At 42.7% G+C, this 26294-nt stretch overlaps 1 protein-coding gene across 3 annotated transcripts in view; it reads left to right on the plus strand.

Moving 5' to 3' along the window:
• The window catches only part of RAD9A (RAD9 checkpoint clamp component A), a 621237-nt gene that overhangs the window by 419799 nt on the left and 175144 nt on the right, over nt 1-26294 (plus strand). For all 3 annotated transcript variants that reach the window (XM_068255230.1, XM_068255228.1, XM_068255229.1), the window contains exon 9: nt 16907-16971. In XM_068255230.1, coding sequence (XP_068111331.1) covers nt 16907-16971 — 65 coding nt within the window. The remainder of the gene's footprint in view (nt 1-16906; nt 16972-26294) is intronic.

Here is a 26294-nt window from a genome sequence, read left to right on the forward strand (position 1 = left end):
CAGAATGTCCTGCTTAAAGAAGTGCTGTGCCATCGGGTACTCCAAATCGGAGCTCATAGTACCTTTTCTTTTAAATACATTCATTCTGCTGATGAAATTCTAAATAGATTTGCGAGTTATTATGGCACTTTATATGCGAAGCAAACGAATAAAACAGACGCTGAGATCTCTGCCTACTTGAACACCATTGAATTGCCGAGTCTGACCCCTCAACAAACTGTTGCATTAGATGAGCCCCCTCACAAAGCGAGAAATTGAAGATACAAAACAGACGGATTGCCTATTGAGCTGTATAAAACCCATTCATCTTATCTGTCATCTAAATTGTTAACCTTATATAAGGCCTCTCTAGACTCTAGCGAAACTACCAGATACAATGAGAGAAGCTATAATATCACTTATTCTTAAGCCAGATAAATCCCCTACACGATGTGATGCGTATCGTCCAATCTCATTACTTCAGAATGACACTATAATATTAGCAAAAGTATTAGCTCGACGCCTCGATCAGGTGATGTGACAGCTTGTAGACAGGGACCAATCTGGATTTGTGCTGGGTCACTCAACTGCACTTAATCTACGTAGGCTATATCTTAATCCTCTATGATAATGTAGGAACACGTGTTCTAGTATCATTAGACGCCGAAAAGGCATTTGATACGATTGAGTGGGACTTTTATTTCGATCCTGCACAGATTCGGATTTGGTCCTTCTTTTATAGGCTGGGTTCGGTTACTTTATAACTGTCCAGAAGCTAAGGTTAAGGTGAATGGGTGGCTATCTCCTTCTTTTAAGCTGCAAAGGGGCACCCGTCAAGGGTGTCCTCTCTCTCCATTACTATTTGACCTGGCCATAGAAACACTAGCTGTAAAGATTCGGGCTAGTTCAAGTATAAGAGGCTGGATTAAAAATAACTCTGAAGCTAAGGTTAGCCTCTATGCAGATGACATGCTTATGTATCTAGAAGATCCTGGTGACTCTGATAAAAGCCTTACAGGTTATTAAAGAACACGGCACATTTTCTGGGTTAAAAATTAATTGGTCTAACTCAGCTATTCTACCTGTGGATCACTTTGCCCCAACAGAACACCTTTCTTCACCTTTAATTTGGGTCAGCTCATTTAAATACCCCAGAATAATCATATCATGTTCCCCCAGTGAATTTATAGAGTTAAATTTAAACCCGCTATTAATCTATGTAGACACCAAACTGAAGGAGTGGGAAAAGTTGCCTCTAAATGTCACTGGTAGAGCCAATTTGTTTAAGATGATTTTATTACCTAAAATAGTATATGTTACCTGCATTCTCCAATATTCCTCCATACCTCTGTATTTGCCAAGCTCCACTCTCATCTTGCCAGATTTGTGTGGGCCAAACAACGCCATAGACTTTCACTGCCTATCCTACAACAACCCAAGGACTTGGGGGGTATAGCCATGCCCAATTGCCATTTATATTATCTAGCTGCTCAGCTCTCTCAGTTATATGATGGTTTCAGGGAAGGTCAAGAATCCTTGCAACTTCTTATTTTTTCACAGTTCCCTGTTTTACATCAGGATTCTTTGTATAATATGCTGAAGGGATGGAAAGGTGTTATAAAAAAAAGCTTCTTTTGCCCCCAACCCTGACACAAATACGTAAAGTGTGGGATTTGGCACATAAATATATACAGTTGGAGGATACATTTAAATTTACTCCTCTCTGGGAGAATCACCTTTTACCTGAATTTTGTAAATTAGACGATGCTTTATGGCAAGGGTCTTCTATTTCTTCATCAACTCTTTGCGGATGGTGCCCTAATGACATTTGCATTGTTTACTGCTGAGTTTAACCTACCCAGCACAACTCACAACTTTAATATCAGATTAAAGTGAATGGGAACTGCATTTTTTAAAAAAGTTGCACAACTCACAACTTTAATATCAGATTAAAGTGAATGGGAACTGCATTTTTTAAAAATGAAGCAAATACTTACCTAAGGAGAGGGAAGGCTCTGGGTCATATAGAGCCTTTTGTCTCCTCTCTCGGTGCTCTCTAACCTGTGCTGTCTCCCCCCCCCCCCTGTTTAAATTCCCCGCCAAAAGGGTATTTGGAAGTCTTTGGGAGCCGTGTCCTCCCGAAGACGTGCGGCTCCGGGCGCAGTACAGGGCCACCCTTCTTCAGAAGCACTCGGGCTCCCTGAAGGCTTCTGAAGCCTCCTCCGGCCGCATAAAGCAGTATTTGACTAATTTAGTCAAATACTGCTACCGGGTGAGCCAGCACTGGATCGAGGGGACCAGGAGAGGAGCCGGAAGGCTCAATAGGACCCAGAGCCTTCCCTCTCCTTGGGTAAGTATCTGTCTCATTTTTTTAAATGCAGTTCCCATTCACTTTAAGACATGCAGTCACCTGTCAATTGAAAGTGTTGTCACAAGCTTTTAAAGACTCGCCTATATTACATAGTTACATAGTTATTTGGATTGAAAAAAGACATACATCCATCGAGTTCAACCAGAGAACAGGGTGCTTCTGCTAAGCAGTTGATCTCAGCGTTCTGATATGATGATGATGATGATAGTGCCTTCTGCTACTTGTAGAGTCTACCAGCGTAAAACTTTCTGAGATAGAGAAGCAGGGGAGCTAGCTGACGATGAATGGGAGGATGTTTTGTCTAGTGTCATTAAAGTTTCTTCACATCTACCTGACCGCTTGACCTATCTCTGTTATTATACAGAGCCTTTCTTACCCCAGTACGCTTAGCTAAGTTTAAACCTCAAATGGATGATTTATGTCCAAAGTGCCGTACAGAGAATGGTACCTTTCTGCATATGATGTGGTCTTGCACATCTGTGAATTTATACTGGTTGCAGATTATCAGGTTTTTGAATGACCGAATGGGCTGCCTAGTAACTTGTGATATTAAGACCTGTTTATTGAATCTATTTTCCAATACTATAACTGATAAATACTCTAAGCAATTTGCGATCGAAGTATTACATATTGCATGGAAAACACTCGCCAAAAGCTGAATAACTGCAACAATCACTTCTTGTTCGGACTGGATATGAGCTGTTAATTCGGTAATACCGTATAGAAAAGCAATCTATCAAAATAGAGGGGCTCTGTCTAGATTTCATAGAATCTGGATGACATGGATAGACTCTGTTCACACTCAAGTAGGATGACCTATAACTTTTTGGATAGACGGTGGACAGAGTGGGTGAGGCCTGAGTTTTCCCCCTGAATTAGAGGATGGACAGTTCTCATAGCTATGATACTGGTATATGCACTATTTAGTTTGCTCTCTTTAAAGAGCTGCTATTGCTTCTACAAATCAAGTTCTGTGAACTGTGACTAATTATTAATATTCAGCGCTTTACAATTTCATTCTGCATGTAAGCCTAAGGCTAGTACGTATGTCTTTTACACAATTTTTTGCGTTGAACTGCATATATTAATATAGCGTCAGCTATCCCACTCTGTAACTGTTGTTGTAGCTTTTCTACTGCTCCTTTTGTATTTTCTGAATACCCTGTATTACGATGCAATACAAAGTCTGTAAAATATTTTTTTACTGTTCACAATAAACTTGATTTGTTATGGAAAAAAATACATTCATTCTGGACTTGTGTTCTATAATTCTTTTCTTGAGAGGTCTGGTTGTTTCACAAACATGCAATTTACCTCAGGAACAGTTAATGCCGTAGATAACTTAAGAAGTTTCGCATGCGGCATAGTGTTGAAGTCTTATGGGAATACGTCTCATAGTGTTATTAATAGTTTTGCTTTTAAGGACTAACTGGCAATGACAACAATGCAAACAGGGGAAAGTACCCATACTTTCATGCTAGTAGTCCCTTTTTACTGCTAGTAGTCTTACATGCTAGTAGTCCCTGTTTACTGGCCCTGCCAGATCCGATTTCTCCATTGATAAGATGGTCTCTTATAGAGGGTGCTTTCTTGTATGATTGGGGGAGATTTGAATGATGGAACTGTGGTACTTGTGGAAGACAAAATGTACCAATGTTTTTTTTTTGTTTTTGTTTTTTTATTATTATAAATGCAATTCTTGGAGAAAAGGGTATTAGAGGTTGCCAATACAAGGCAATCCTCTGTTTTATTCTCACACGTTAATCTGGGTTTCAGCAAAGACAGAGGATTCAATCCCATGCCTTTCTTCTGTGTTCATTAGACCAATTTTTCAGGTTAAAGTTGGATACATGTTTTGGAATTTTCAACAGTTTTGTTGTGGTTTCTCGGATACTTTTATCCTCCTCACTTAAAACATATTTATTTATTTATTATTTATTTATTTGTTGTATTTATAAAGCGCCAACATATTACGCAGCGCTGGACATTAATTTAGGTTACAGACAATATTTAGGGGTGACAAACAGCAATATGACAATACAGGAATACAAGAAAACCAGATCACACAGCACAGAATGAGTACAAGGTAATGCTTAGTCAGTCACTGGATGGGAGCATGGAGTTAGGCAAGTTAGGTTCACTCAAATGCATAGCATGGGTGCACAGTAATAGAGGTGCATGATCGGGTAGGACACAAAAGGAGTGAGGACCCTGCCCAAAGGCTTACAATCTAGAGGGAGAGGTAGGGACACGAGAGGTAGGGGACCAGAGTTCGGCTGTGGGTTTAGAGCAATTGTGAGGGGTGGTAGGCAAGAGTGAAAAGGTGAGTTTTGAGGGCCTTCTTGAAGGTGTTGAAGGAGGGGGCTGCCCTAATGGGTGGAGGTAGGGAGTTCCATAGTGTCGGAGCGGCTCTTGAGAAGTCTTGGAGGCGTGCATGGGACTGGGTGATGCGGGGGACGGTCAGGCGAAGTTCATTGGAGGAGCGGAGTGAGCGGCTTGGTGTGTATCTCTGAGTAAGATCAGAAATGTAGGTTGGACAGGTTTTGTGGATGGATTTGTAGGTCAGACACAATATCTTGAATCTGATTCTGGACTGGATAGGAAGCCAGTGGAGGGATTCACGGAGGGGAGCCGCCCTGGTGGAGCGATGGGAGGAGTGGATAATTCTGACAGCCGCATTCATGATGGACTGCAGTGGGGCTATTCGGGTCTTAGGGAGTCCAGACAGAAGGGCATTGCAGTAGTCGAGGCGGGAAATTATGAGGGAATGGATGAGGAGTTTGGTGGTGACAGGGGTCAGGAAAGGGCGAATCTTACAGATGTTACGAAGGTGGAAGTTGCAGGACTTTGTGAGGTTTTGGATGTGGGGAGTGAAGGAGAGTGCGGAGTCCAGGGTGACACCCAGACAGCGGGCTTGAGAGGTAGGGTGAATAGTAGTGTGGTTAACAGTGACCTGCACATCTGGGAGGTCCAGGGATGACCGGGGTGGGAAAATCATAAATTCCGTTTTGTCTAGATTTAGTTTTAGGAACCTAGCGGACATCCAGGAGGAGATGGCAGATAGGCAGGAGGAGACCTTGTCCATGGTAGTGGTGGATATGTCAGGGGTGTGGAGATAGATTTGCGTGTCATCTGCATACAGATGATAGTTAAAACCCATGGAGGAGATAACCTTGCCAATGGAGGATGTGTATAGGGAGAACAGTAGGGGGCCAAGGGCCGAGCCTTGGGGGACTCCCACTGAGAGGTGGTTGGGGGTGGACGAGGACTCATTGAAAGAGGTCGTGAAGCAGCGGTTGGAGAGGTAAAAGATGAAAGCCAGGTCAGGACGAGATCGTGAATGCCCATGGATTGGAGGGACTGGAGGAGTAGGGGATGATCTACTGTATCAAAAGCTGCTGAAAGGTCAAGGAGGAGGAGAATGGTGTATTTACCTTCAGCTTTAGCTAAGGCAAGGTCATTGACCACTTTGGTGAGAGCCGTTTCGGTTGAGTGGGCAGGCCGAAATCCAGATTGCAGTGGGTCTAGTAGTGAGTTGGCATTGAGGTACTGGGTCAGGCGTTTGTGAACCAGACGCTCAAGGAGTTTTGAGGCGAAGGGGAGGAGGGAGATCGGGCGGTAGTTGGAGGGTAGCGAGGGGTCGAGGGAGGGTTTCTTGAGCAGAGGCAGTACAGTGGCCTGCTTGAAGTCTGAGGGGAAGGTGCCTGTGGATAGGGAGAGGTTAAACATGGTAGTGAGGACTGGGGCCAGTTCCGTGAAGTGAGGCTGAAGTAGATCAGAAGGGATAGGGTCAAGGGGGGAGGTAGTGGTATGGGAAGTCTGCAGTAGGTGGTTGACCTCCTCAGTGGTAGTAGGAGTGAAGGAGGTGAGGGGAGGATAGGGTGGAGAAGGAGTAGGTTGTGAGCAGGTGGGAGGTGAAGATTGAAGATTGGACATTTCCTGACGGATGGAGACTATTTTGTTGGTGAAGTGGGTGGCTAAATCTGTGGCAGAGAGGGAGGAAGCAGAAGGTGGGGGGGGTGGGTTTAAGCAGGGAGTTGAAGGTGCTAAAAAGACGCCGGGGATTAGAAGCTTGTGCTCCGATGAGCTTGGTAAAGTATTCCTGCTTCGCATGAGCAAGGGCAGTGTGGAACTGCTGCAGGTTAGTCTTGTACTGTAGGAAATCCTGGTTTAGTCGAGTTTTCCGCCATTTTCGTTCAGTGGCGCGTGTTTCCCTCTGGAGGTTGCGAGTATGGGTAGTGCGCCAGGGCTGGGGGTTAGGGGGTCGGTTGTGGCGGAATATTGGTGGAGCAGCTTTCTCTAGGGCTGATGAGAGAATTTGGTGATACTGAGCTGCAGCAAGATTAGGACAGGTTAGGGTGGGGAGAGTAAATTAGTAAATTACTTGGCCAGGTCACTTGAAGTTTACTATAAAGAAATTTTACTGTAATAATTTACTAAGGTACAGAAGACAGCGGCCAACTGTTCTGAGATTAAATGGTAATATTCGGTTAATAAACCACCCAGACCTGTACTTTTACCTCTTTTACCAGTTTTAAGGGTTCTTACAGCTTCAAAAAATTTGAACTCTTTTATGGGGGTATCCAGTAGATCTCATGTCTCTGCATCGGTAATTGGCAACCACAAGTCTCCACAAAAGGGGCAATCAGTTACTGAAGCATCCATACTATCTAAATTCTACCAACTTCTTAAGGTGGCCACACACCAAACCATTTTTAAAATCTCTTTTCAATTCAAGAATTGCAATCAATTTTTCTGACTAATTGTAACATTTAAATCTGACCAATGTACCACACACATTTGTTCAATTTTTCCTCAATTATGAAAAAAATTGACAACTCTGAATTTTTTTTTTTTTGAAAACCAAGATAAGGATAGCTTCCTTATGTAAAAGAGTCACTCGTCCAATTATCCAAACAACCTTAAAATACCTGCATATATAGTAAATGAACGAAAAAAAAGTCAGGTAGTTTTCCACTAACATTAAAAGATAATTAAGACTTTCCACCAGCAAAAGACGATGCCTGGTTCGCTATACAAGGCCTTAACCCAAACACTTGCATCCAGGAAATACTAAGTAATGGGGTAATAAGAACTGGGGTACCACATTTCCCAGACTAGTTCAATAAATTATTGGGGCAAAAGGCAATTAAAAAGTTTTTTTAATAAACATAATAAAGAAATAAGAGCTGAAAACATTAGAACGCACCCAAACATCTTCAAAAAGTGGATACTGAGTGGACACCTCCAAAAAAGACCACAGAAATTACTATCCCAGGGATATAGCCTCATTTGTGGTTCCTCTACTGAAGAAATATCTCCATGGCGTAGTAAATGGGAATCGAAGTTGGGGTCGAAATTAGAAGCGGAAATGTGGAACTTAATAGCTCGGAATATTTGGAAATTCCCAAATAAAAATTTTCAGATTCTTCACTGTAAAGTGGTTGCCAAATGGCATTTAACACCCGTTAAAATGGTGAAAATCACTAAAGCAAGTAACGACACGTGCTGGAGATGTGGCAAGGGAAGAGGGACTACAACAGTGGTGGAGCTGCCAGACAGTACATTTTTTGGGAGCATAAAATAACTTGTTTTTGGCAAGAGAAAGCTGATTACAATATTAATTTGACAGCTCGCAGTGCCATTTTGGGGATAATAGAAACAGAACAAAAAGATGTGGCCCTACTTATAGAAATTGGCACACGAATACCTAGGAGGATGTTTGAGAAAAAATGGAAAAGTGTGGACCCCTTATCAGTGAAAGAGTGGGTAGAGAATAAGGGGTCAATTCATAAAGCATTACCGCATTTGGTAATGCAGAAAACAGCTGACTTTACCGAGCACTTAGGAAAATGTCGATTTATAAACCCTGTTAATGCATGAAAAGCGAAAATTACTGAGCAGTGAGGTAAATTACCAACTTGTGCAATAATTATCTCAACACATGTCAGTAAATGTCAATTCATAAAGTAGACAACAAGCGGTAAAGCCATGAAGCAATACTGTCTGCTATAAAGTGGCGAAAAGAATGCGGAGAGTAGACTGTGGGAGCGTGACTCACAGGCAGAAGCAGCTGTGACTGACAGGGGCAGCCCCTGTTCTGCAAATCTGAATGAGGGATTCTGATAGGACCCACAGCCTTCGCCGCTGGGACAAGCTTTTAAACCTCCAGGCAGCAGCAGAGCGAGATACCAAATGCGATATTTTCCCAACAAAATGTTTCTTTTGCACAGCCTGTTATGAATTGACCCCTCTGTGTTCCTTTTTGGAAAAATTTACAGCTGAATATGAGTAGTCTGAAAATTGGATTGGTAATGGCATATCTAAAGAGCACATGGAATGAGATACTAAAATAGGATGGGGGAAAATAAAATGTAGAAGAGAAAGATGACGAAAGGGGAGATTTACGGATATAAGTGACAGAGAACACGTGTTAACTTGCTAAAGTCTGTACAGTGTGAAAGCAGAGAATAGGTGACAAGAGAACATGTTTTTTACCTTGCTAAAGAGTGAAAGCAGCTAAAGAATGCTGGGGTAAGGAGGACAACACAGCATATTTAAAAAAAAAATACATGGAACAAACAAGGAATCAAAACCAAAGGTCAGATGACAGAGAGAGTCAAATGATGGAGAGAGGTACAGGGTAACATTTAAAGAGGGGGAAAGAAAGAAGGGCCCAGATGAAGCAATTACGAGTGATGGCAGAAAGTGTGGGATTGAGTAGCAGTGATGGTAGGTGTAAAATAATTGGAATGTTTGTTGGTATGTATGTAAAGGTATGGTACGATATGCATTATATGCACGTCGGTTTGTGTGGGTATGCATGGAAGCAACATGATCGCAAATTCAAAAGAGACCATAAGTACCGATTTGCAGTGGCTGGGGACTGCTGTCTGAGAATCGGTCATGTACTGTGTGTTCTGTACATGTATGTTTGTTTGTATAAATAAATTATGTATTATTTATTTATTTATTGTATTTATAAAGCGTCAACATATTACGCAGGGGGATGGATGTGTGGGTCTGCAGTTCTGAGAGGTTGAGATAGGTATGATAGGACTCTAATGTATATGGACTCTGAGCAGGCTGAAAGGCTGTGCCCCAACTTTGTGTTGACTACTTGCACCACAGATATATGTAGCTATAAATACTTTAAGATACTAAAGATGACACAAAGAACTATGATGCAAACTATTCTCTGGACAAAATAGTGTTGCAATGAATCAATGGCGTTCAGACCACAGTATCAAATGGCTGAGTTCTAAAAAAAAAAAAAAAATGCTTGGGTCTGTATATCAAGTAATTGACAATCTACCACACACCATTCACTTTTCATAAAAATTGATCAGAACAATCCAACACTCCCGATCTTTTATTGAATAAAAATGGGAAATTCAATCAGATTTATCGAATTAATAAAAAAAAAAGCTTTTGATTTTTCGGGACAACCAATCATTTTTATTGAATTGCCATAAAATTGGATTCTTTTATTGTATGGTGTGTGGCCACCTTTAGGCTGGATTCACAGTGGTCCATTGCATATCACAATGATTATAATGAGTGTGAATATTGTATTTATAAAGCGCCAACATATTACGCAGACCTGGACATTAGTTAAGGTTACAGACAATATTTAGGAGTGACATACAGCAATAAGACAATACAGGAATACATGCAAATCGGATCACGGAACACAGTACAAGATAATGCTTAGGGCCCGTTTCCACTATCGCGAATCCGCATGCGTTGTCTGCATGCGGATTCGCATAGCCAATACAAGTGGATGGCCCTGTTTCCACTTGTCAGTAATCTTGAGCGTTTTTCTGTGCGGGAGAAATCTGCAAGGAAGAGCTCTCAGAATTCGCATCCCACACGCCACTATGCGAACCGACGCTAATGTATTTAATAGGTAAATCTCATTTTGGCATGCGTATTTTACCGCGATTTTGCATGCGATTTCGCATAGGAACTAATGTTAAATCACACAGGCAGTGACATGGTTAAAATCGCATCAATACTAACCTATGCGAAATCGCATGCAAAATCACGGTAAAATACGCATGCGGAATCGCACCCGCATGCGATTTCTTCAGCGGGGAATCGGTGCCGATTCCGCACCGCACAAGTGGAAACAGGCCCTTAGTTAGTGGATGGGAGCATGGAGATTAGGTAAGTGGAGTTAACTTGAGTTCACTCAGATCAATAGAATGGGTGTACAGTAATGGAGGTGCATGATCAGGTAGGAGACACAATCTAGAGACATAGACTTTAATACAAAACCTGCATGCAGTGCGTTAGAATTAGTACTGTGAACGAGCCCATAGAATTGTATGGGCATTGAGTTGACATGCAGAATAATTCTACAATGGAAATGAGCACTGTGAACTAGCCCTTATAGCATTGTATGTGAAGATGGTGTGTTGGAGAGAGCTGGCAGGCACTCGGTGATCAGGGAATGGCTGGCAGAGAAGCACCCAGTTAACTATGTGCTCTAGACTACAGGGTAAAGTCCATGCAAAAATACAAGAAAAAGGAAAAATGTCTGGCACTATAGTTTAATGTGCAGCGATGTAACACAATAGTGAGCAAATTTCATTAAGCATGGCAGTAACATGACAAGCTGACAAGCATCAATACATGTGTGTAATACATGTGTGTAGGGTGTCCTCAATGATGTCTGGGTGCAGGTGGAAGGCAGCGGTGGTGGGTGCACGGCCTTACGACCGTTTCGCATGGCTATACGCCAAGTTTCTTCTGAGGTAAACGTGCTGAAAGTGCAGGAACAGTGGCGGAATATAAAGGTGTGCACGGAAGAACACTTCCGTTCCGCCGTATAGGGCCCGCCCCTTCCGGAATCCCAAGCTGATGCGTCTCCACTTGCCGGCGATTCTGGTGACACGCACAGCCATCAAAGTGGAGGGTCGCGTGCTCACGTCATTTGACGTTGCTGCCCGTTGACCTATGGCAGCGCATGAGACACTACTGTTGTGTATGGAGCGGCTAAATGTACGCTCACATAACACATCGTAGAAAGGTCACTATGGCAACCTCAAACAAAATAAAGAGAGGAAAACATGCCAGGTGGCAACTATGGAGTATTCTCACATAGATAAAATCTATATTAGCTAATGTGCCAGTTCGCCAGAGGTTCAAAAGTGGAGAGCAAAGGCTGGGGGAGAAATTGGAAGGGATGAGCTAAAAGGAGGCACCTAGTTTACCAAAATGGGAAGTGTCAGTGAAGAAAAGTGCAGGGAAAGGGAAGATGTAGAAAGTGAAAGGAAAAAAAGGGAGAAAGAAGAAAAGGAAAAGAATGGAATATTGGTACACGTGAAGTGAGAGGGAAGAATGGTAAGTTCAGGGAGTATCACCACAAAGGGGAGACTATTATAACGTCCCAACATGGCATACCTCGATGGCGAATAGTTAGAAAAAACATATAAAATCCTATAATTTACTATAATTTTATTATCAAAACTACAAACATTTAGAAAATTTTATATAAAACAAAGAGGTACAAAAAGCCACCATGATGGGAATTAAAGGGCAACAGCAGGCAAACCAGGGGTGAACATAGGTCGCCAAGGATAGTTCAAGGATCAAGAAAACAAGCAAGATCGACAGTCGTTGAGGCCCAAAGATCCCATAGCATCGGTGCGTAGGATCCAACGCGCTTCTTGTCTAAGCAACATTTTTTTCTTGTCGCCACCCCTTCGAGAAGTATTGCAGCAATCAATACACGCAAAGGAGAGAAGGTTGGAATTGTTTTGGTGAGCAGCTGACATATGCTCAACAATCCTAGGACATCCTTTATTTTTAGGAAGCAAGCGTACATGCTCCAGAATGCGCTCCTTTACCATCCTGGTGGTCTTGCCGATGTATAAACGCCGGCAAGGACACCACAAGGCGTAGACCACATACCTGGTTCTGCATGTCGCAAAGAAAGGAACACTACATTGAACCAGGCCTAAGGTATAGGACTTACCGGTCTTCATCAAATGGCAGGCTTTACAAAAGCCACATTTGTGATTGCCTGTAGAGGCAAAGTCGCTCAGCCAAGTACGCTGTGAATGCTCACGGAAATCACTATGAACCAGAAGATCACCGATAGTTGGTGCCCTTTTAAAAGCAATTAAAGGTTGAGGAGGTAAAGAATCTTTCAAAACTGGATCCTGAAGTAACAGGGACCAATTTTTGCTAAAAGCCCATCTGATCTGACTAGCCATAGGGGAAAAATCGAATGAGAAGACTCCTGGCCTCCCATTAGATTTACCCCGATTCCTCCTTGTTAGAAGACCTGACCTGTACTTATTGGTTGCTTTTTTGATGGCTAGATCTAGGCTATATTCGCTATAGCCTCGGGCAAGTAATCTTTGCTTAAGTTCCTCCAACCGTGTATTGTTCCTGCGTAACCGCAGAAACCGGCCATAAGGGAGAAATTCAGTTACATGTTGTGGATGATAGCTCTTACAATGTAGAATGGTATTGGAAGCAGTGGGCTTACGATAGCTTCTAGTAATTATACCTTCATGGGTGGCGACCAGCTCTAAATCAAGGAAACAAATCTTGCTTTCAGACCATTCCATAGTAAAGAGCATATTTACATCATTCTGGTTAAGGTATTTTAAAAAACTCTGCAAAAGTGGAATATCCCCTGACCAAAAGGCCAGGACATCATCCACATATCTAGACCACATCCTCAGGGCTGAATGAAAAGGATTATTAGGGGAGTGAATATAAAGTTCTTTCCATGCACCTAAGAACAGATTGACATAGGTGCAAGCAACCGGGGTCCCCATTGCAGTACCGGAGACCTGCTGGTACCATGTATCACCAAACCGAAACGTATTGTGGGTGAGAACAAATTCAAGACACTCACATACGAAAGCATTGTAAGAGACGTCTTTTTTGGTATTTCTATCCAGAAACATCCTCACAGCACTAATACCATCAGCATGTGGAATTCTGCTGTAAAGGCTGGTGACGTCAATGGTCACCAGCAGGTCTCCTCTGCACCACAATGAGGACCCAAGGCCCTCTAGGACATCAATGGTGTCGCCAAGATGTGATGGAATGTGGAGCAGTAATGGCCGGAGGATGTGATCCAGATATCTGAAGAGTCTTTCCGTGACCGACCCCAGGCCCGACACGATCGGTCGGCCCGAGGGGGTCGGTCAAGGATTTATGGATCTTAGGAAGACAATACCACACAGGTTTAACTGGAAACAGAGGGAGGAGATTGCTAGCCAAAGTTGGGGTCAAGGCAGAATGGTAACTTAAAGTGGGATCTTTAGTGAGCGGTCTGTAGGTGGAAGTGTCTGATAACTGCCTCAATGCTTCTGCCCTATACTTCTCAGTTGTAAGGATAACGACAAATCCTCCCTTATCGGCTTTGCGAATGGTGAGGTCCGGACGGTTCCTCAACCATCGCAAAGCCCTACTTTCTATAGGGGATAAATTGGAGGTTGCTTCAGGATAGAGTAGGGCCTTAATTTCGCTGTCTACTTGTTTTTCAAAAAGGTCAATGCATGAGCCTGCTTGTGTTGGAAATGGCATTGTGGATCTGCATGGTTTGCAGTTGGTATCGTCAGCCACTGATACTTCAACCAGTGCTGATTCGACCAAGAGTTCATTCAAGGCTGTAAGTTCTCCAAGTTGATTCTCATTCCATGAGCCCAAAGGGCTGAAGCCCAAAGTGCCCACAGATGTTAGTTCGATTTTTTCCGAGTCTCTCAGAGATGCAGACTCTTCTGCTTTCAATTTTCCAAAATGGTGTTGAATGTTCAACTTTCTCACTCCTTTATATAAATCGACTTTGAATTGAGAATAGTTGAACTGTTGAACCAGGGAAAAATTGAGACCTTTTATTGAGTAGACTTTCAACTCCATCAGGCAGTTCCACTGTAGTTAAAGGGATAGTGAAGGGGGTCGGGGAAAATGAGTTGAAGTTACCCTGGGCTTCTAATGGTCCCCCGCAGACATCCTGTGCCCGCGCAGCCACTCACCGATGCTCCGTCCCCGCCTCCGGTTCACTTCTGGAATTTCAGACTTTAAAGACACAGACCACACTGGGCCTGCACAGTACGCTCCTGGTGCCATCAGCGGGAGTGAGGACACGGCAACGCAGGCGCAGTGGTTTTCAGACTTTAAAGTCTGAAATTCCAGAAGTGAACCAGAGGCTGGGCCGGAGCATTGGGGAGTGGCTGCGCGGGCACAGAATGTCTGTGGGGAACCATTAGAAGTCCCGGGTAACTTCAACTCATTTTTTCCCCTGACCCCCTACAGTGTCCCTTTAAGTTCACCAGGTTAGTTCTCGAGTTAGAAGGCATGACTGCTAATAAGTCACTTTCCTCTTTTTGCCCTTCCCTCTCTGTTTGTCTTCCCAGGTGACTCTCTTGTCTCTTTCTCCCTCTTCCTCGCCTGAGGCTTTTTCTTTGGAGTGCGTTTAGGACGTGGTTTAGAGGTGTCTTCCTCACTGGATTCAGAGTCTGTAGTCCAGTAGCCTCTTGGTTTCCTCGGTGTATTTGGTTTACCTTAAGGGTTAGGGCCAGCAAATAGAACCCAAGAAAAGATTCTCCCAAACTTGTAATCCTCTTTGTCACGAAGAAATTTATGTAATTTCCGTGCCTTAATATTGTCTTCAATTGTTGCTAATTTTTTGTCGATTTTGTCAAATTAATTCTAACTATTCCCCATCGAGGTATGCCATGTTGGGATGTAATAATAGTCTCCCCTTTGTGGTGATACTCCCTGAACTTACCATTCTTCTCTATCACTTCACGTGTACCAATATTCCATTCTATTCCTTTTCTTCTTTCTCCCTTTTCTTTTCCTTTCACTTTCTACATCTTCCCTTTCCCTGCACTTTTCTTCACTGACACTTCCCATTTTGGTACACGAGGTGTCTCCTTTTAGCTCATCCCTTCCAATTTCTCCGCCAGCCTTTGCTCTCCACTTTTTAACCTCCGGCGAACTGGCACATTAGCTAATATAGCTTTTATCTATGTGAGAATACTCCATAGTTGCCACCTGGCATGTTTTCCTCTCTTTATTTTGTTTGAGGTTGCCATGGTGACCTTTCTACGATGTGTTATGTGAGCGTACATTTAGCCGCTCCATACACAACAGTAGTGTCTCACGCGCTGCCATAGGTCAATGTGCAGCAACGTCATAAATGACGTGAGCACGCAACCCTCCTCTTTGATGGCTGTGCGTGTCACCAGAATCTCCAGCAAGTGGAGACGCATCAGCTTGAGATTCCGGAAGGGGCGGGCCCTATACGGCGGAACGGAAGTGTTCTTCCGTGCACACCTTTATATTCCGCCGCTGTTCCTGCACTTTCAGCACGTTTACCTCAGAAGAAGCTTGGCATATAGCCATGCGAAACGGTCGTAAGGCCGTGCACCCACCGGCACCCACCACCGCTGCCTTCCACCTGCACCCAGACATTGTTAAAGGGGAACTTCAGCCTAAACAAACATACTGTCATTAAGTTACATTAGTTATGTTCATTAGAATACATAGGTAATATAATCTCTTACCGACCCCGTTTTAAAAGAACAGGCAAATGTTTGTGATTCATGGGAGCTGCCATCTTTCTCATGGGGGCAGCCATCTTTTTGGTTGAAAGGAGGTGACAAGGAGCATGAGACACAGTTCCAACTGTCCTGTGTCCTGATCACCCCTCCCAGCTGCACACACTAGGCTTCAAATGTCAAATTCAAAATGTAAGAAAAAATTTTTTTGCACCAAAACAGCAGAATGAGAACAACAACATCAGAAATCCCATTATGCTTTGCACAGCATTAGGGGAAAAATGCCCGGGCAGTTTTTTTCTGTGAAGCTAAAAATGAGGCTTGTATAAGAAAAAAAAAGTTCTGATGCTGTGAAACAGTTAAAGAAACACCAGGCCTTTCCAGTGCTGCTGAGTCAATTTTTAGTCTGGAGGTTCACTTTAAGGACACCCCACGGTAATACACATGTATTGATGCTTGTCAGCTTGTCATGTTACTGCCATGCTTAATGAAACTTGCTCACTATTGTGTCACATCGCTGCACATTAAACTATAGTGCCAGACATTTTTCATTTTTCTTGTATTTTTGTATGTAAAGATGCACCCCATACTTTGGATCTATACACCTACTTAGCTTTACCTTTAACTTTTTCAATAAACCTTCTAGCTTTTTTTTTAATTTTTATTTTTTTAAGTATACATTTCTTCTAACCCCACCCACCTAACTATCCTTCAGTTATCCCTCCATACTGTCTCCGATCCTGTTTCTCTTCCTACTGCTCCCAACTATCTATGCCCACACCCACCATGGTCTATGTACTCCTTATCTACACTAACTCTTTGCTCCTGCCCATCCTTCTGATTTAGCATGATTTTTATCACTGCTCATAATTTTTTGTTCTGCCTCATCACTTCCACTATTTGTAATGTGCTTTTCCCGCTGGGTACATGTGCTTGTGTTAAATGAAGCCATAGTTTATTTTAATGAAACCCCTTGACTGCAAAATATGTATAATGAGTTTAATTATGTGTTTTGTACCTCCAGGGTCTTCTTAGTTTTGCAGAGTCCAGTGGCCTTGCAATTTCAATACATTTTGACAGTGCTGGCTGGTAAGTTTCCTTGTATTACTGTATAATGTATTTAATTTATTGTATTTATAAAGTGCCAACATGTTACGCAGCGCTGGACATTAGTTTCCGTTACAGACAATATTTAGGGGTGACATACAGCAATATGACAATACAGGAATACAAGAAAACCAGATCACGCAGCACAGTATGAGTACAAGGTAATGCTTAGTCAGTCACTGGATGGGAGCATGGAGATTAGGCAAGTTAGGTTCACTCAAATGCATAGCATGGGTGCACAGTAATGGAGGTGCATGATCGGGTAGGACACAAAAGGAGGAGGACCCTGCCCAAAGGCTTACAATCTAGAGGGAGAGGTAGGGACACGAAAGGTAGGGGACTAGAGTTCAGCTGCGGGTTTAGAGCACAGATAGGTCCTGTTAAATAAATAACTGATGCATTATTATAGGCCTTAAGGTTAGGTAGACCTAAGCCCAACTCTTTGGGGTGTAGCATCATTATGCGATTGGCTATGCATGTTTTTTTTTTTTACTTAGAAAATATTTATTACCAATACTTTGTAATTGTGTGAAGAATGGTGTGGGAACATGAATAGGTAAATTCCTAAAATGATATATAAGCTGAGGCAATATTACAATATTACAACTTAAAGGCTGCAACTCTGCCCAACCAGGAAAATTCCAGTTTAGCCACATTTTGGAGCTTGCTTGGTAGTGTAGTGAGCCAAGGTTCACAATTCTTTGCAAAAAGCCTATTATAGGAGGTAGTGATTTTAATACCTAGGTATTTTAAAGATTTAGAGGACCACAAAAATGAACAGTAACTTTTCAGTATCTTTTTTACTGATTGTGGAATATGAATTGGGAGTAGTCTTAGTTTCATTTTAATGTGTAATAGGATATATCAGAGAAGGAATTTAGTTTGGTAATGGCAGCTCTCTGGTAGTTCTTGGGATCAGTAAGAGAAAGGATTATATCATCGGCAAATTATCCGATTTCGTATTCTGATAGGTCAATGGGGGATGCCTGCAATTGCAGTATTGCATCTGATTTTTTTGGGAGGATAAGGGACAGCCCTGCTTAGTTCCATTGGCAATTTTCAAGGGAGAGGAAGTGGTACCCGAGGAGGATACTATGGTTGAGCGTTTAGTATATAGAGATGTTATGGCTTTTTGAACGAAGCCCGAGAAACCAAACTTATTAAAGGGACTCCGAGCAGTAAACATAAAGGAAATTGGTACTTTCCTAGGGCTTTCTCCAGCCCACCGTAGGTCGGGAGGTCCCCCGGCATCGTCCTGGCTCCTCTCCCGGTCCCTTCGCCGCATACCGCACTGGCGACACCCTGTCGGGTGTCGTGCTCCCACTTCCTTAATGGTGACGCGCTTCATCACACCGGCCAATGCGCGTCATCACGGTGGCCGGCGTGACAGTACTGCGCATGTGCGGTTTAATCGCGCATGCGCAGTACTGTCACGCCGGCCGCCCTGATGACGTGCATCAGCCAGCGTGATGACAAAGAGCGTCACCGTGAAGGAAGTGGGAGCCCGAAGCGGGTGTCGCCGGTGCGGTATACGAAGTAGGGACCGGGAGAGGAGCCAGGACAACGCCGGGGGACCTCCCTACCTACGGTGGGCTGGAGAAAGCCCCAGGTAAGTACCAATTTCATTTATTTTTACTGCTCAGGGTCCCTTTAAGAGTAAGTTTAAGATAATCCCAATGGACCCTGTCAAACGCCTTCTCCGCATCCAAAGATATGGAGAGAAGGTGTCCGACAGGCCTCCACAGGGTGTATCAGATTCAGAATGCGCATTGTACCATTGCTGGTATGTCTACCTTGCACAAAACCCACTTCATCAGGGGATAGCAGAGTTGGTAGAATAGGAGCTATTGTGTTTGCTAATACTTTTGAGGTCAGTGTTTAATAATGAGATCAGCCGGTAGCTATCTGGGGCAGTGCGTTTTTTCTTTGATTTATGGACCGTAGCTATTGTCGCTATGAGGGACTCATTTGGGAAATGACCATGTAGGGCTGCTTCGTTAAAAAACTGTATTAGGGGTGTATTAAGGGAATGAAAGAAATGTAAGATTGTAATTGTTAGTAAACCCATCAATACAATGTGATTTTATCTTTCTGAAGAGTTTTGATTGCTTGGGTTACTTTTTCCTCTTGTATAGGTTTGTTCAGTGATTCCAGAATCTCGAGACTAAGGTGTGGTAATGCTACACTATCTAGTCGGTCGTTTATTTCTAACAATGAGGGCTGGTAGGTGGATTTGTCTTGCCGTAAATTGAATTATTATTATTAGTAGTAGTAGTAGTAGTAGTGTAGTATTTGGCCATTGCTGCAGCTATATCTTGTGGCATGTGGAGTAGCTCGTCTGAGAGAGGGTGCTGTAGCTGAAGGATTCTCTGCTTGATCCTTTTCTGAGCAATTTGTGATTATTTAGAGCAGGGGTCTCAAACTCAATTTACCTGGGGGCCGCAGGAGGCAAAGTCCGGATGAGGCTGGGATTTCACAAATGTCATTATTAACAGTTTTAATTATTTCTTCTGAACATGAAGTGTCCTACCTTATAGTTCGCTTCAGTGCTTCCATTACAAGTAATCCGCCGTGTCCCCGCCGCAAAACGAGGGCTGCAGAGCCCCCAAATCGCCCGGGGGACAATCCGCCGGCATTTCATGGAAGGGGCAGAGCTTTCAGCTTCAGCTCTGCCCCTCCTGATGGCAATCGCGGCGGATCGCCGCCTCTGCCCGCCCCTCTCACTCTTCCTTCACAGAGAGGGGTGGGGAGAGGCGATGATCCGTGCGGCGATTGACATCAGGAGGGGCAGAGCTTCAGCTGGAAGCTCTGCCCCTCAGCGCAGTCGTGGATGTTTGCCCGGGGGATTTGGAGGCTCTGCAGCCCTCGTTTAGCGGCGGGGATGCGGCGGATTACTTGGGAGCACTGAAGCGAACTATAAGGTAAAATAGTTTGCTCGCGTATCTCATTTGCTTTTGCCAGCGCGGGCCACAAAATATTGTACTGCAGGCCGCAAGTTTGAGATCTTTGATTTAGAGCTTTCTGAGGGCTTTATAAAAAAAATTCCCATTCACTTTCGTTAGAATTTAAGTATGATATGCTTGAATTCCTAGGCCTCAGTTACTTTAACTGAGGTTAGTTAAAAGACTTGATTTGCAGAGAAGTCTCCCTTTAAGGAGTATTTCTAGAATCACTGGAGAACAGTGTGCTTCCAACTACACAAGGCCAGAGGCCTTATCTGTCCACGATGTACAGACATGTACAGACAGCTAGGCATCTTTTCTGTAAATATCGAGTGTTTTCATATTTCCTAAAGGTAAACAATAGCCAGGAAACATTTTCCCTAATTACTGGGTACAAGTAGAGGAAACTCCATATTTGGCTTGTCCCATCGGAGCAGGCGCAGATAGGGTCATCTATCACATGCTGTTAAAAGCCAATTGCATGTGATGGGGACTGGACCAACCTTACTGGATGATGTCGCATTTAACTCTTTAGAGGTTAGTATAAGAATGGCCAACATGGGCTCCTGAGGGACTTCTGACTTCTGACTCTACTTCTCACTTCTGTTTCTACTTTCATTCTACGTTATCTGTATGCTATATATAGGCCGAATTACAACTAGCATAGATGTAACAAAGAGAAAGCCGCCTGGCCTAGTCACTAGGGATAGACCAAGTCTGCATGGAACGCATAAGATTCTACAGACCGTTTGCTTTGCCGAGGTTAACATGTAAAGAAGATATAAGATTACTGATGAACACATCTGTATGTTTGTTTTGCAAATAAACTCTTCAACCTTTGATGACGTGCTGTTTGCTGTAATGAGTGTCGAGTTATCACACTTCCTGTGATATGGTGCCGAATGGTAGTATTATTGCCCATAGCAACCAACAAATATTTATTACAACTTTCATTAAAATTGCAGTAAAAATTGCGTAAAAAAATTCCGTGATTGCGTACACAAAAAAATTGCTGTGATTTTATGCAATTTTTGCCGCAATTTTAATGAAAGTAAATGGGAGAAATTTTTAAAAAGCGCTAATCATTCACAAAGCGCTCAGAAAAGCGCTTATAGTGTGGATCCAGCCGAATTGTGGTCATGGTAAGCGGTAATTTCAAGATTAGTTTGCCATTGTTCATACTCGGGTACATAGCATTTCTAAGATCATGACTTAGTGATTCAAGTAGTGAAGTGTGTGTGGGGTCATTTGGTACATAGTTATCTTTCTCAGAAATTTGTGTGTCCTCTGGGAGTTTATTTTTTTGTTTCCATTTTGTTTAAGGGAGGAGCCATATTTAATGAGTATATATCTTATGAAGGCTTTATGGGAATTGCATAATGTGGACCTACTTACTTCTGGGGAGTTGTTAAAAATAAAGAATTCTTGAAGGTCTGCTTGGCTGAGTTTTTGAATTCTGGGCAAATAAGCAGATTTTTAACTCTCCAAATACAGTAGGTGAGGATGGATTTGATTGAGTTGTATAAAGAGTTAGAAAAACTAGGGCATGGTCTGACCAGACCCTGAATCCAATTTGGGCTGAAGTTTATTTGGAATTTTTTTTCCGTCTGAATCATCTCAATTCTTGAGGAAGATAAATGGACTGGGGAAAAAAAGAAGTCTTTTTCTCCTGGATGGGAGACATCTTCAAGTATCATGAAGTCCATGAGCTATTAGACACTGTTTCAGGTTAGGAGGAGGGGTCTTATGCAGTATCGAGCAATCTAAAACTGGATTGACCACAGAGTTGAAATTACCTGTTATTATTAATGAGCCTTTTGATAATTTTTTGATTATTTTTAGTTATTTGTTTATGAAGTGGATCTGTTTGGTATTAGAGGCATACAGATTGGCAAATGAGAAATGCCCGCTGTCTGTCTAGCGCAGCCGTGCCATATGGGGACATCAGGGCCGAGTCCCGTGAGCGGTTGGCTCCATCTTTAATGACCGGGGGATCCGCCGCAGAGAAAAAGTCAGTCAATTTGCACGGCTTACTGCTGTTATTTTTGCACTTGCCGGCCATAGTAGGGGAAGGAGAGGTTCCTTCACTGAATGAGCCCAAGATCGGCTGTGGCTGCAGCAGTGGTCGCGCTGTTAGCCGCTGTGTAGAGCCAGGCTGAGCACGAGCTCAGAACTACACGTCCTGTAGCATCAGCTTCCGGCCACACCCTTCTTTTAGCACACTCTCATGTAGATCCTTCACTAAAGGGAACCTAAACTGAGAAGGATATGAATTTTTCCTTTTCAAATAATACTAGTTGCCTGACTCTCCTGCTGATCCTCTGCCTCTAATACTTTTAGCCACAGTCCCTCAACAAGCATGCAGAAAAGGTGCTCTGACTGAAATCAGACTGGATTAGCTGCATGCTTGTTTTATGTGTGTGATTCAGCCACTACTGCAGCCAAAGAGATCAGCAGGACTGACAAGCAACTGGTATTGTTTAAAAGGAAACATCCATATCCCTCTCAGTTAAGGTTCCCTTTAAGAGCGAGCCAGAGTTATTGCCATGCTCATAGAAAACTCTCTTTTGAAGCTCAGGAGTCGCAAATAGCGCTCCGGCACAGCAGGAATGCTGGTAACAAAGCTTTCCTCCCAAGCCAAACAGATGAACAAGGCCCTTCTTCTTGGATGGAGCACCTCAAGGCCATGCCGAGGCAAGCCATAGCCAAGCCAGCTTAGACAACCAGATACCAGAGCTGCATTGATCCCAGCAACCTTGTTCAGGACTCTCCTCTACCTGCATGCCTGCTTCTACCTTACCTAATGAAGACATCCTGGACACTGTACAACGTATATTCCGCACTGAACTCGGAAGCTGTTGCAGACTTTAAGACAGATGCACTGAACCTGCATATATCCCAGAGACTTGAAAAAAACATTTGGATCATGTTGTTTGGTTGAAAAAAGACATCAGTCCATCAAGTCCAACCGGGGAAAACACACCTTCCTAAACTCGCACATATCCCAGTTGATCCAGGGTAGGGCAAAAACCCTTACAAGGTCTGGGCCAATAAGCCTTAAAAGGGAGAAATTCCTTCCTGACTCCAGCCTGCAGATAAATCTCTGGATCAACTCTCCTGTGAATTACCTAGTAATTATAGCCATAGATGCCATTCAATGCAAGGAAAACATCCAAGCCCTCTTTAAATGCAGATATAGAGTTTTACATAACTACTTCCTGAGGTAAGACGTTCCAGATTTTTTTTTCAAACTCTTTTTATTGAAGAATACCTCAAGATGATTACAAAAACATTTACACTCTTTACAGATTTCTCATGCATGTTGTATTACATATCATCTCGTTTGTTGACATATTTTCTACCGGGTACACTTATATTCCCTTATAGTAACAATGTACAGTGGTGTGAAAAACTATTTGCCCCCTTCCTGATTTCTTATTCTTTTGCATGTTTGTCACACTTAAATGTTTCTGCTCATCAAAAACCGTTTACTATTAGTCAAAGATAACATAATTGAACACAAAATGCAGTTTTAAATGATGGTTTTTATTATTTAGTGAGGGAAAAAAAACTCCAAATCTACATGGCCCTGTGTGAAAAAGTGATTGCCCCCCCTGTTAAAAAATATCTTAACTGTGGTTTATCACACCTGAGTTCAATTTCTGTAGTCACCCCCAGGCCTGATTACTGCCACACCTGTTTCAATCAAGAAATCACTTAAATAGGAACTATCTGACACAGAGAAGTAGACCAAAAGCACCTCAAAAGCTAGACATCATGCCAAGATCCAAAGAAATTCAGGAACAAATGAGAGCAAAAGTACTGTAATTGAAATCTATCAGTCTGGTAAAGGTTATAAAGCCATTTCTAAAGCTTTGGGACTCCAGCAAACCACAGTGAGAGCCATTATCCACAAATGGCAAACACATGGAACAGTGATGAACCTTCCCAGGAGTGGCCAGCCGACCAAAATTACCCCAAGAGCGCAGAGAAAACTCATCCGAGAGGCCACAAAAGACCCCAGGACAACATCTAAAGAACTGCAGGCCTTACTTGCCTCAATTAAGGTCAGTGTTCACGACTCCACCATAAGAAAGAGACTGGGCAAAAACGGCCTGCATAGCAGATATCCGAGGCGCAAACCACTTTTAAGCAAAAAGTACATTAGGCTCGTCTCAATTTTGCTAAAAAAACATCTCAAAGATTGGCAAGACTTTTGGGAAAATACCTTGTGGACCGACGAGACAAAAGCTGAACTTTTTGGAAGGTGCGTGTCCCGTTACATCTGGCGTAGAAGTAACACAGCATATGGTGGTGGTAGTGTGATGGTCTGGTGTTGTTTTGCTGCTTCAGGACCTGGAAGGCTTGCTGTGATAGATGGAACCATGAATTATACTGTCTACCAAAAAATCCTGAAAGAGAATGTCCGGCCATCTGTTTGTCAACTCAAGCTGAAGCGATCTTGGGTGCTGAAGCAGGACAATGACCCAAAACACACCAGCAAATCCACCTCTGAATGGCTGAAGAAAAGCAAAATGAAGACTTTGGAGTGGCCTAGTCAATGTCCTGACCTGAATCCTATTGCGATGTTGTGGCATGACCTTAAAAAGGTGGTTCATGCTAGAAAACCCTCAAATAAAGCTGAATTACAACAATTCTGCAAAGATGAGTGGGCCAAAATTCCTCCAGAGCGCTGTAAAAGACTCGTTGCAAGTTATCGCAAACGCTTGATTGCAGTTATTGCTGCTAAGGGTGGCCCAACCAGTTATTAGGTTCAGGGGGCAATTTCTTTTTCACACAGGGCCATGTAGGTTTTGAGTTATTTTTCTCACTAAATAATAAAAACCATCATTTAAAACTGCATTTTGTGTTCAATTATGTTATCTTTGACTAATAGTTAACGGTTTTTGATGAGTAGAAACATTTAAATGTGACAAACATGCAAAAGAATAAGAAATCAGGAAGGGGGCAAATAGTTTTTCACTCACATATATCTTGTTTGTATATGGGTGCCCAACGGAATGTTCTTGCAGTCTCATAGGTTGTAACATGCCAAAATATAATGTTAACAGGATATTAAAAAGGATGTAGTAGCAGACAGGAGTGGACATTCCATTGTCTTCCGGGATCCATATTTGTGAGACTAAAAGGACCTGCATGTGAATGTCCAAACATTGTACCAATAACAACTAGAGGCATCTTAATAAAAGGAAACTTAACATTTAACAGTTAACAAAAAGCACTGTACACAAGGCTCTGTCGCATTTTAGGGCCCATTTCAATAAAAAATATTTCACTCTATGCATTGAGCTATTTGCAGATTAAGGACTTTAATTTACTTTACCCAGTTATTGAGAGGGTTACAAGAGGTTATGTTCATTGTATATTTACTGTGAGAGGGCTGTCTAGCCACATCGACCAGGTAAGAAGGAATTTCCCTGAGCATCCTCTGTTTTTATAAGTGATTTGTCCCATTGACTGGTTGGCATTAATGAGGTTCTTCTATCTTTCTATAGAGGGAACTCTCGGGTTCATCCAATTTAATACTATATTTTTGTTAGCGAAATACCATGCTTTCCTGACTAAAGCTCTATGGTACTTAGACCATGCTTCCTCATCTAATATTCCCAGTAGGGCTATCTGTGGAGAGGGGTTTATAGGGATTTCTATAACTTGAGAAATCAATAACAATGCGTCATTCCAGTATTTTTTAAGTTGTGGACAGTCCCAAATCATGTGGAAGTAAGCTGCTGATAGTAATTTGCATCTAGGACATTTTTCAGGTTGTCGCCCTCCCATTCTATTCATGCGCTTAGGAGTAAGATAGGCCGGGTGAATAAGAAATATTTAGATTAGCCTGTCATTTGCTGCTACTGAAACCTTGGGAGGTAAATCCGAGACATCATCCCAATCTTCGTTTGTAAGTCCTGGAATCACCTCTCGCCACCTGTCTTATGCAACATCTTCCCCCATTCGAACATTCACCGCATATAGGTATTATGTTGATATAAGGCCAGAGGGTCCTTGGGTTTTAAGTATCCCAATCAAGGGAAAGTCAGAGATCTTAATATCCACTTTGTGGAATTGGGTGGCTAAAGCATGTCTTAATTGTAAATATTTGTAAAAACTCCGTCTAGGCATATTAAAATGTAGCTGCATCTGCTCAAATGTTTTGAAAACATCATTTTCATACACCTGATGTATAAGTTGCGCCCCACAGTCTCTCCACCATTTAGCATCCTGAAGTGCCATTAGTTCAGGGAAGGTCGGGTTCTTCCACATAGGAGATTCTAGAAAGATGCTAGTATATTCAGATATCTTTTTAATCTGGGACCATACCCTATGACAGAGCTTGAGAACCGG

This window comes from Hyperolius riggenbachi, chromosome 10 (genome assembly GCF_040937935.1).
Source record: "Hyperolius riggenbachi isolate aHypRig1 chromosome 10, aHypRig1.pri, whole genome shotgun sequence".
Lineage (NCBI taxonomy): Eukaryota > Metazoa > Chordata > Amphibia > Anura > Hyperoliidae > Hyperolius > Hyperolius riggenbachi.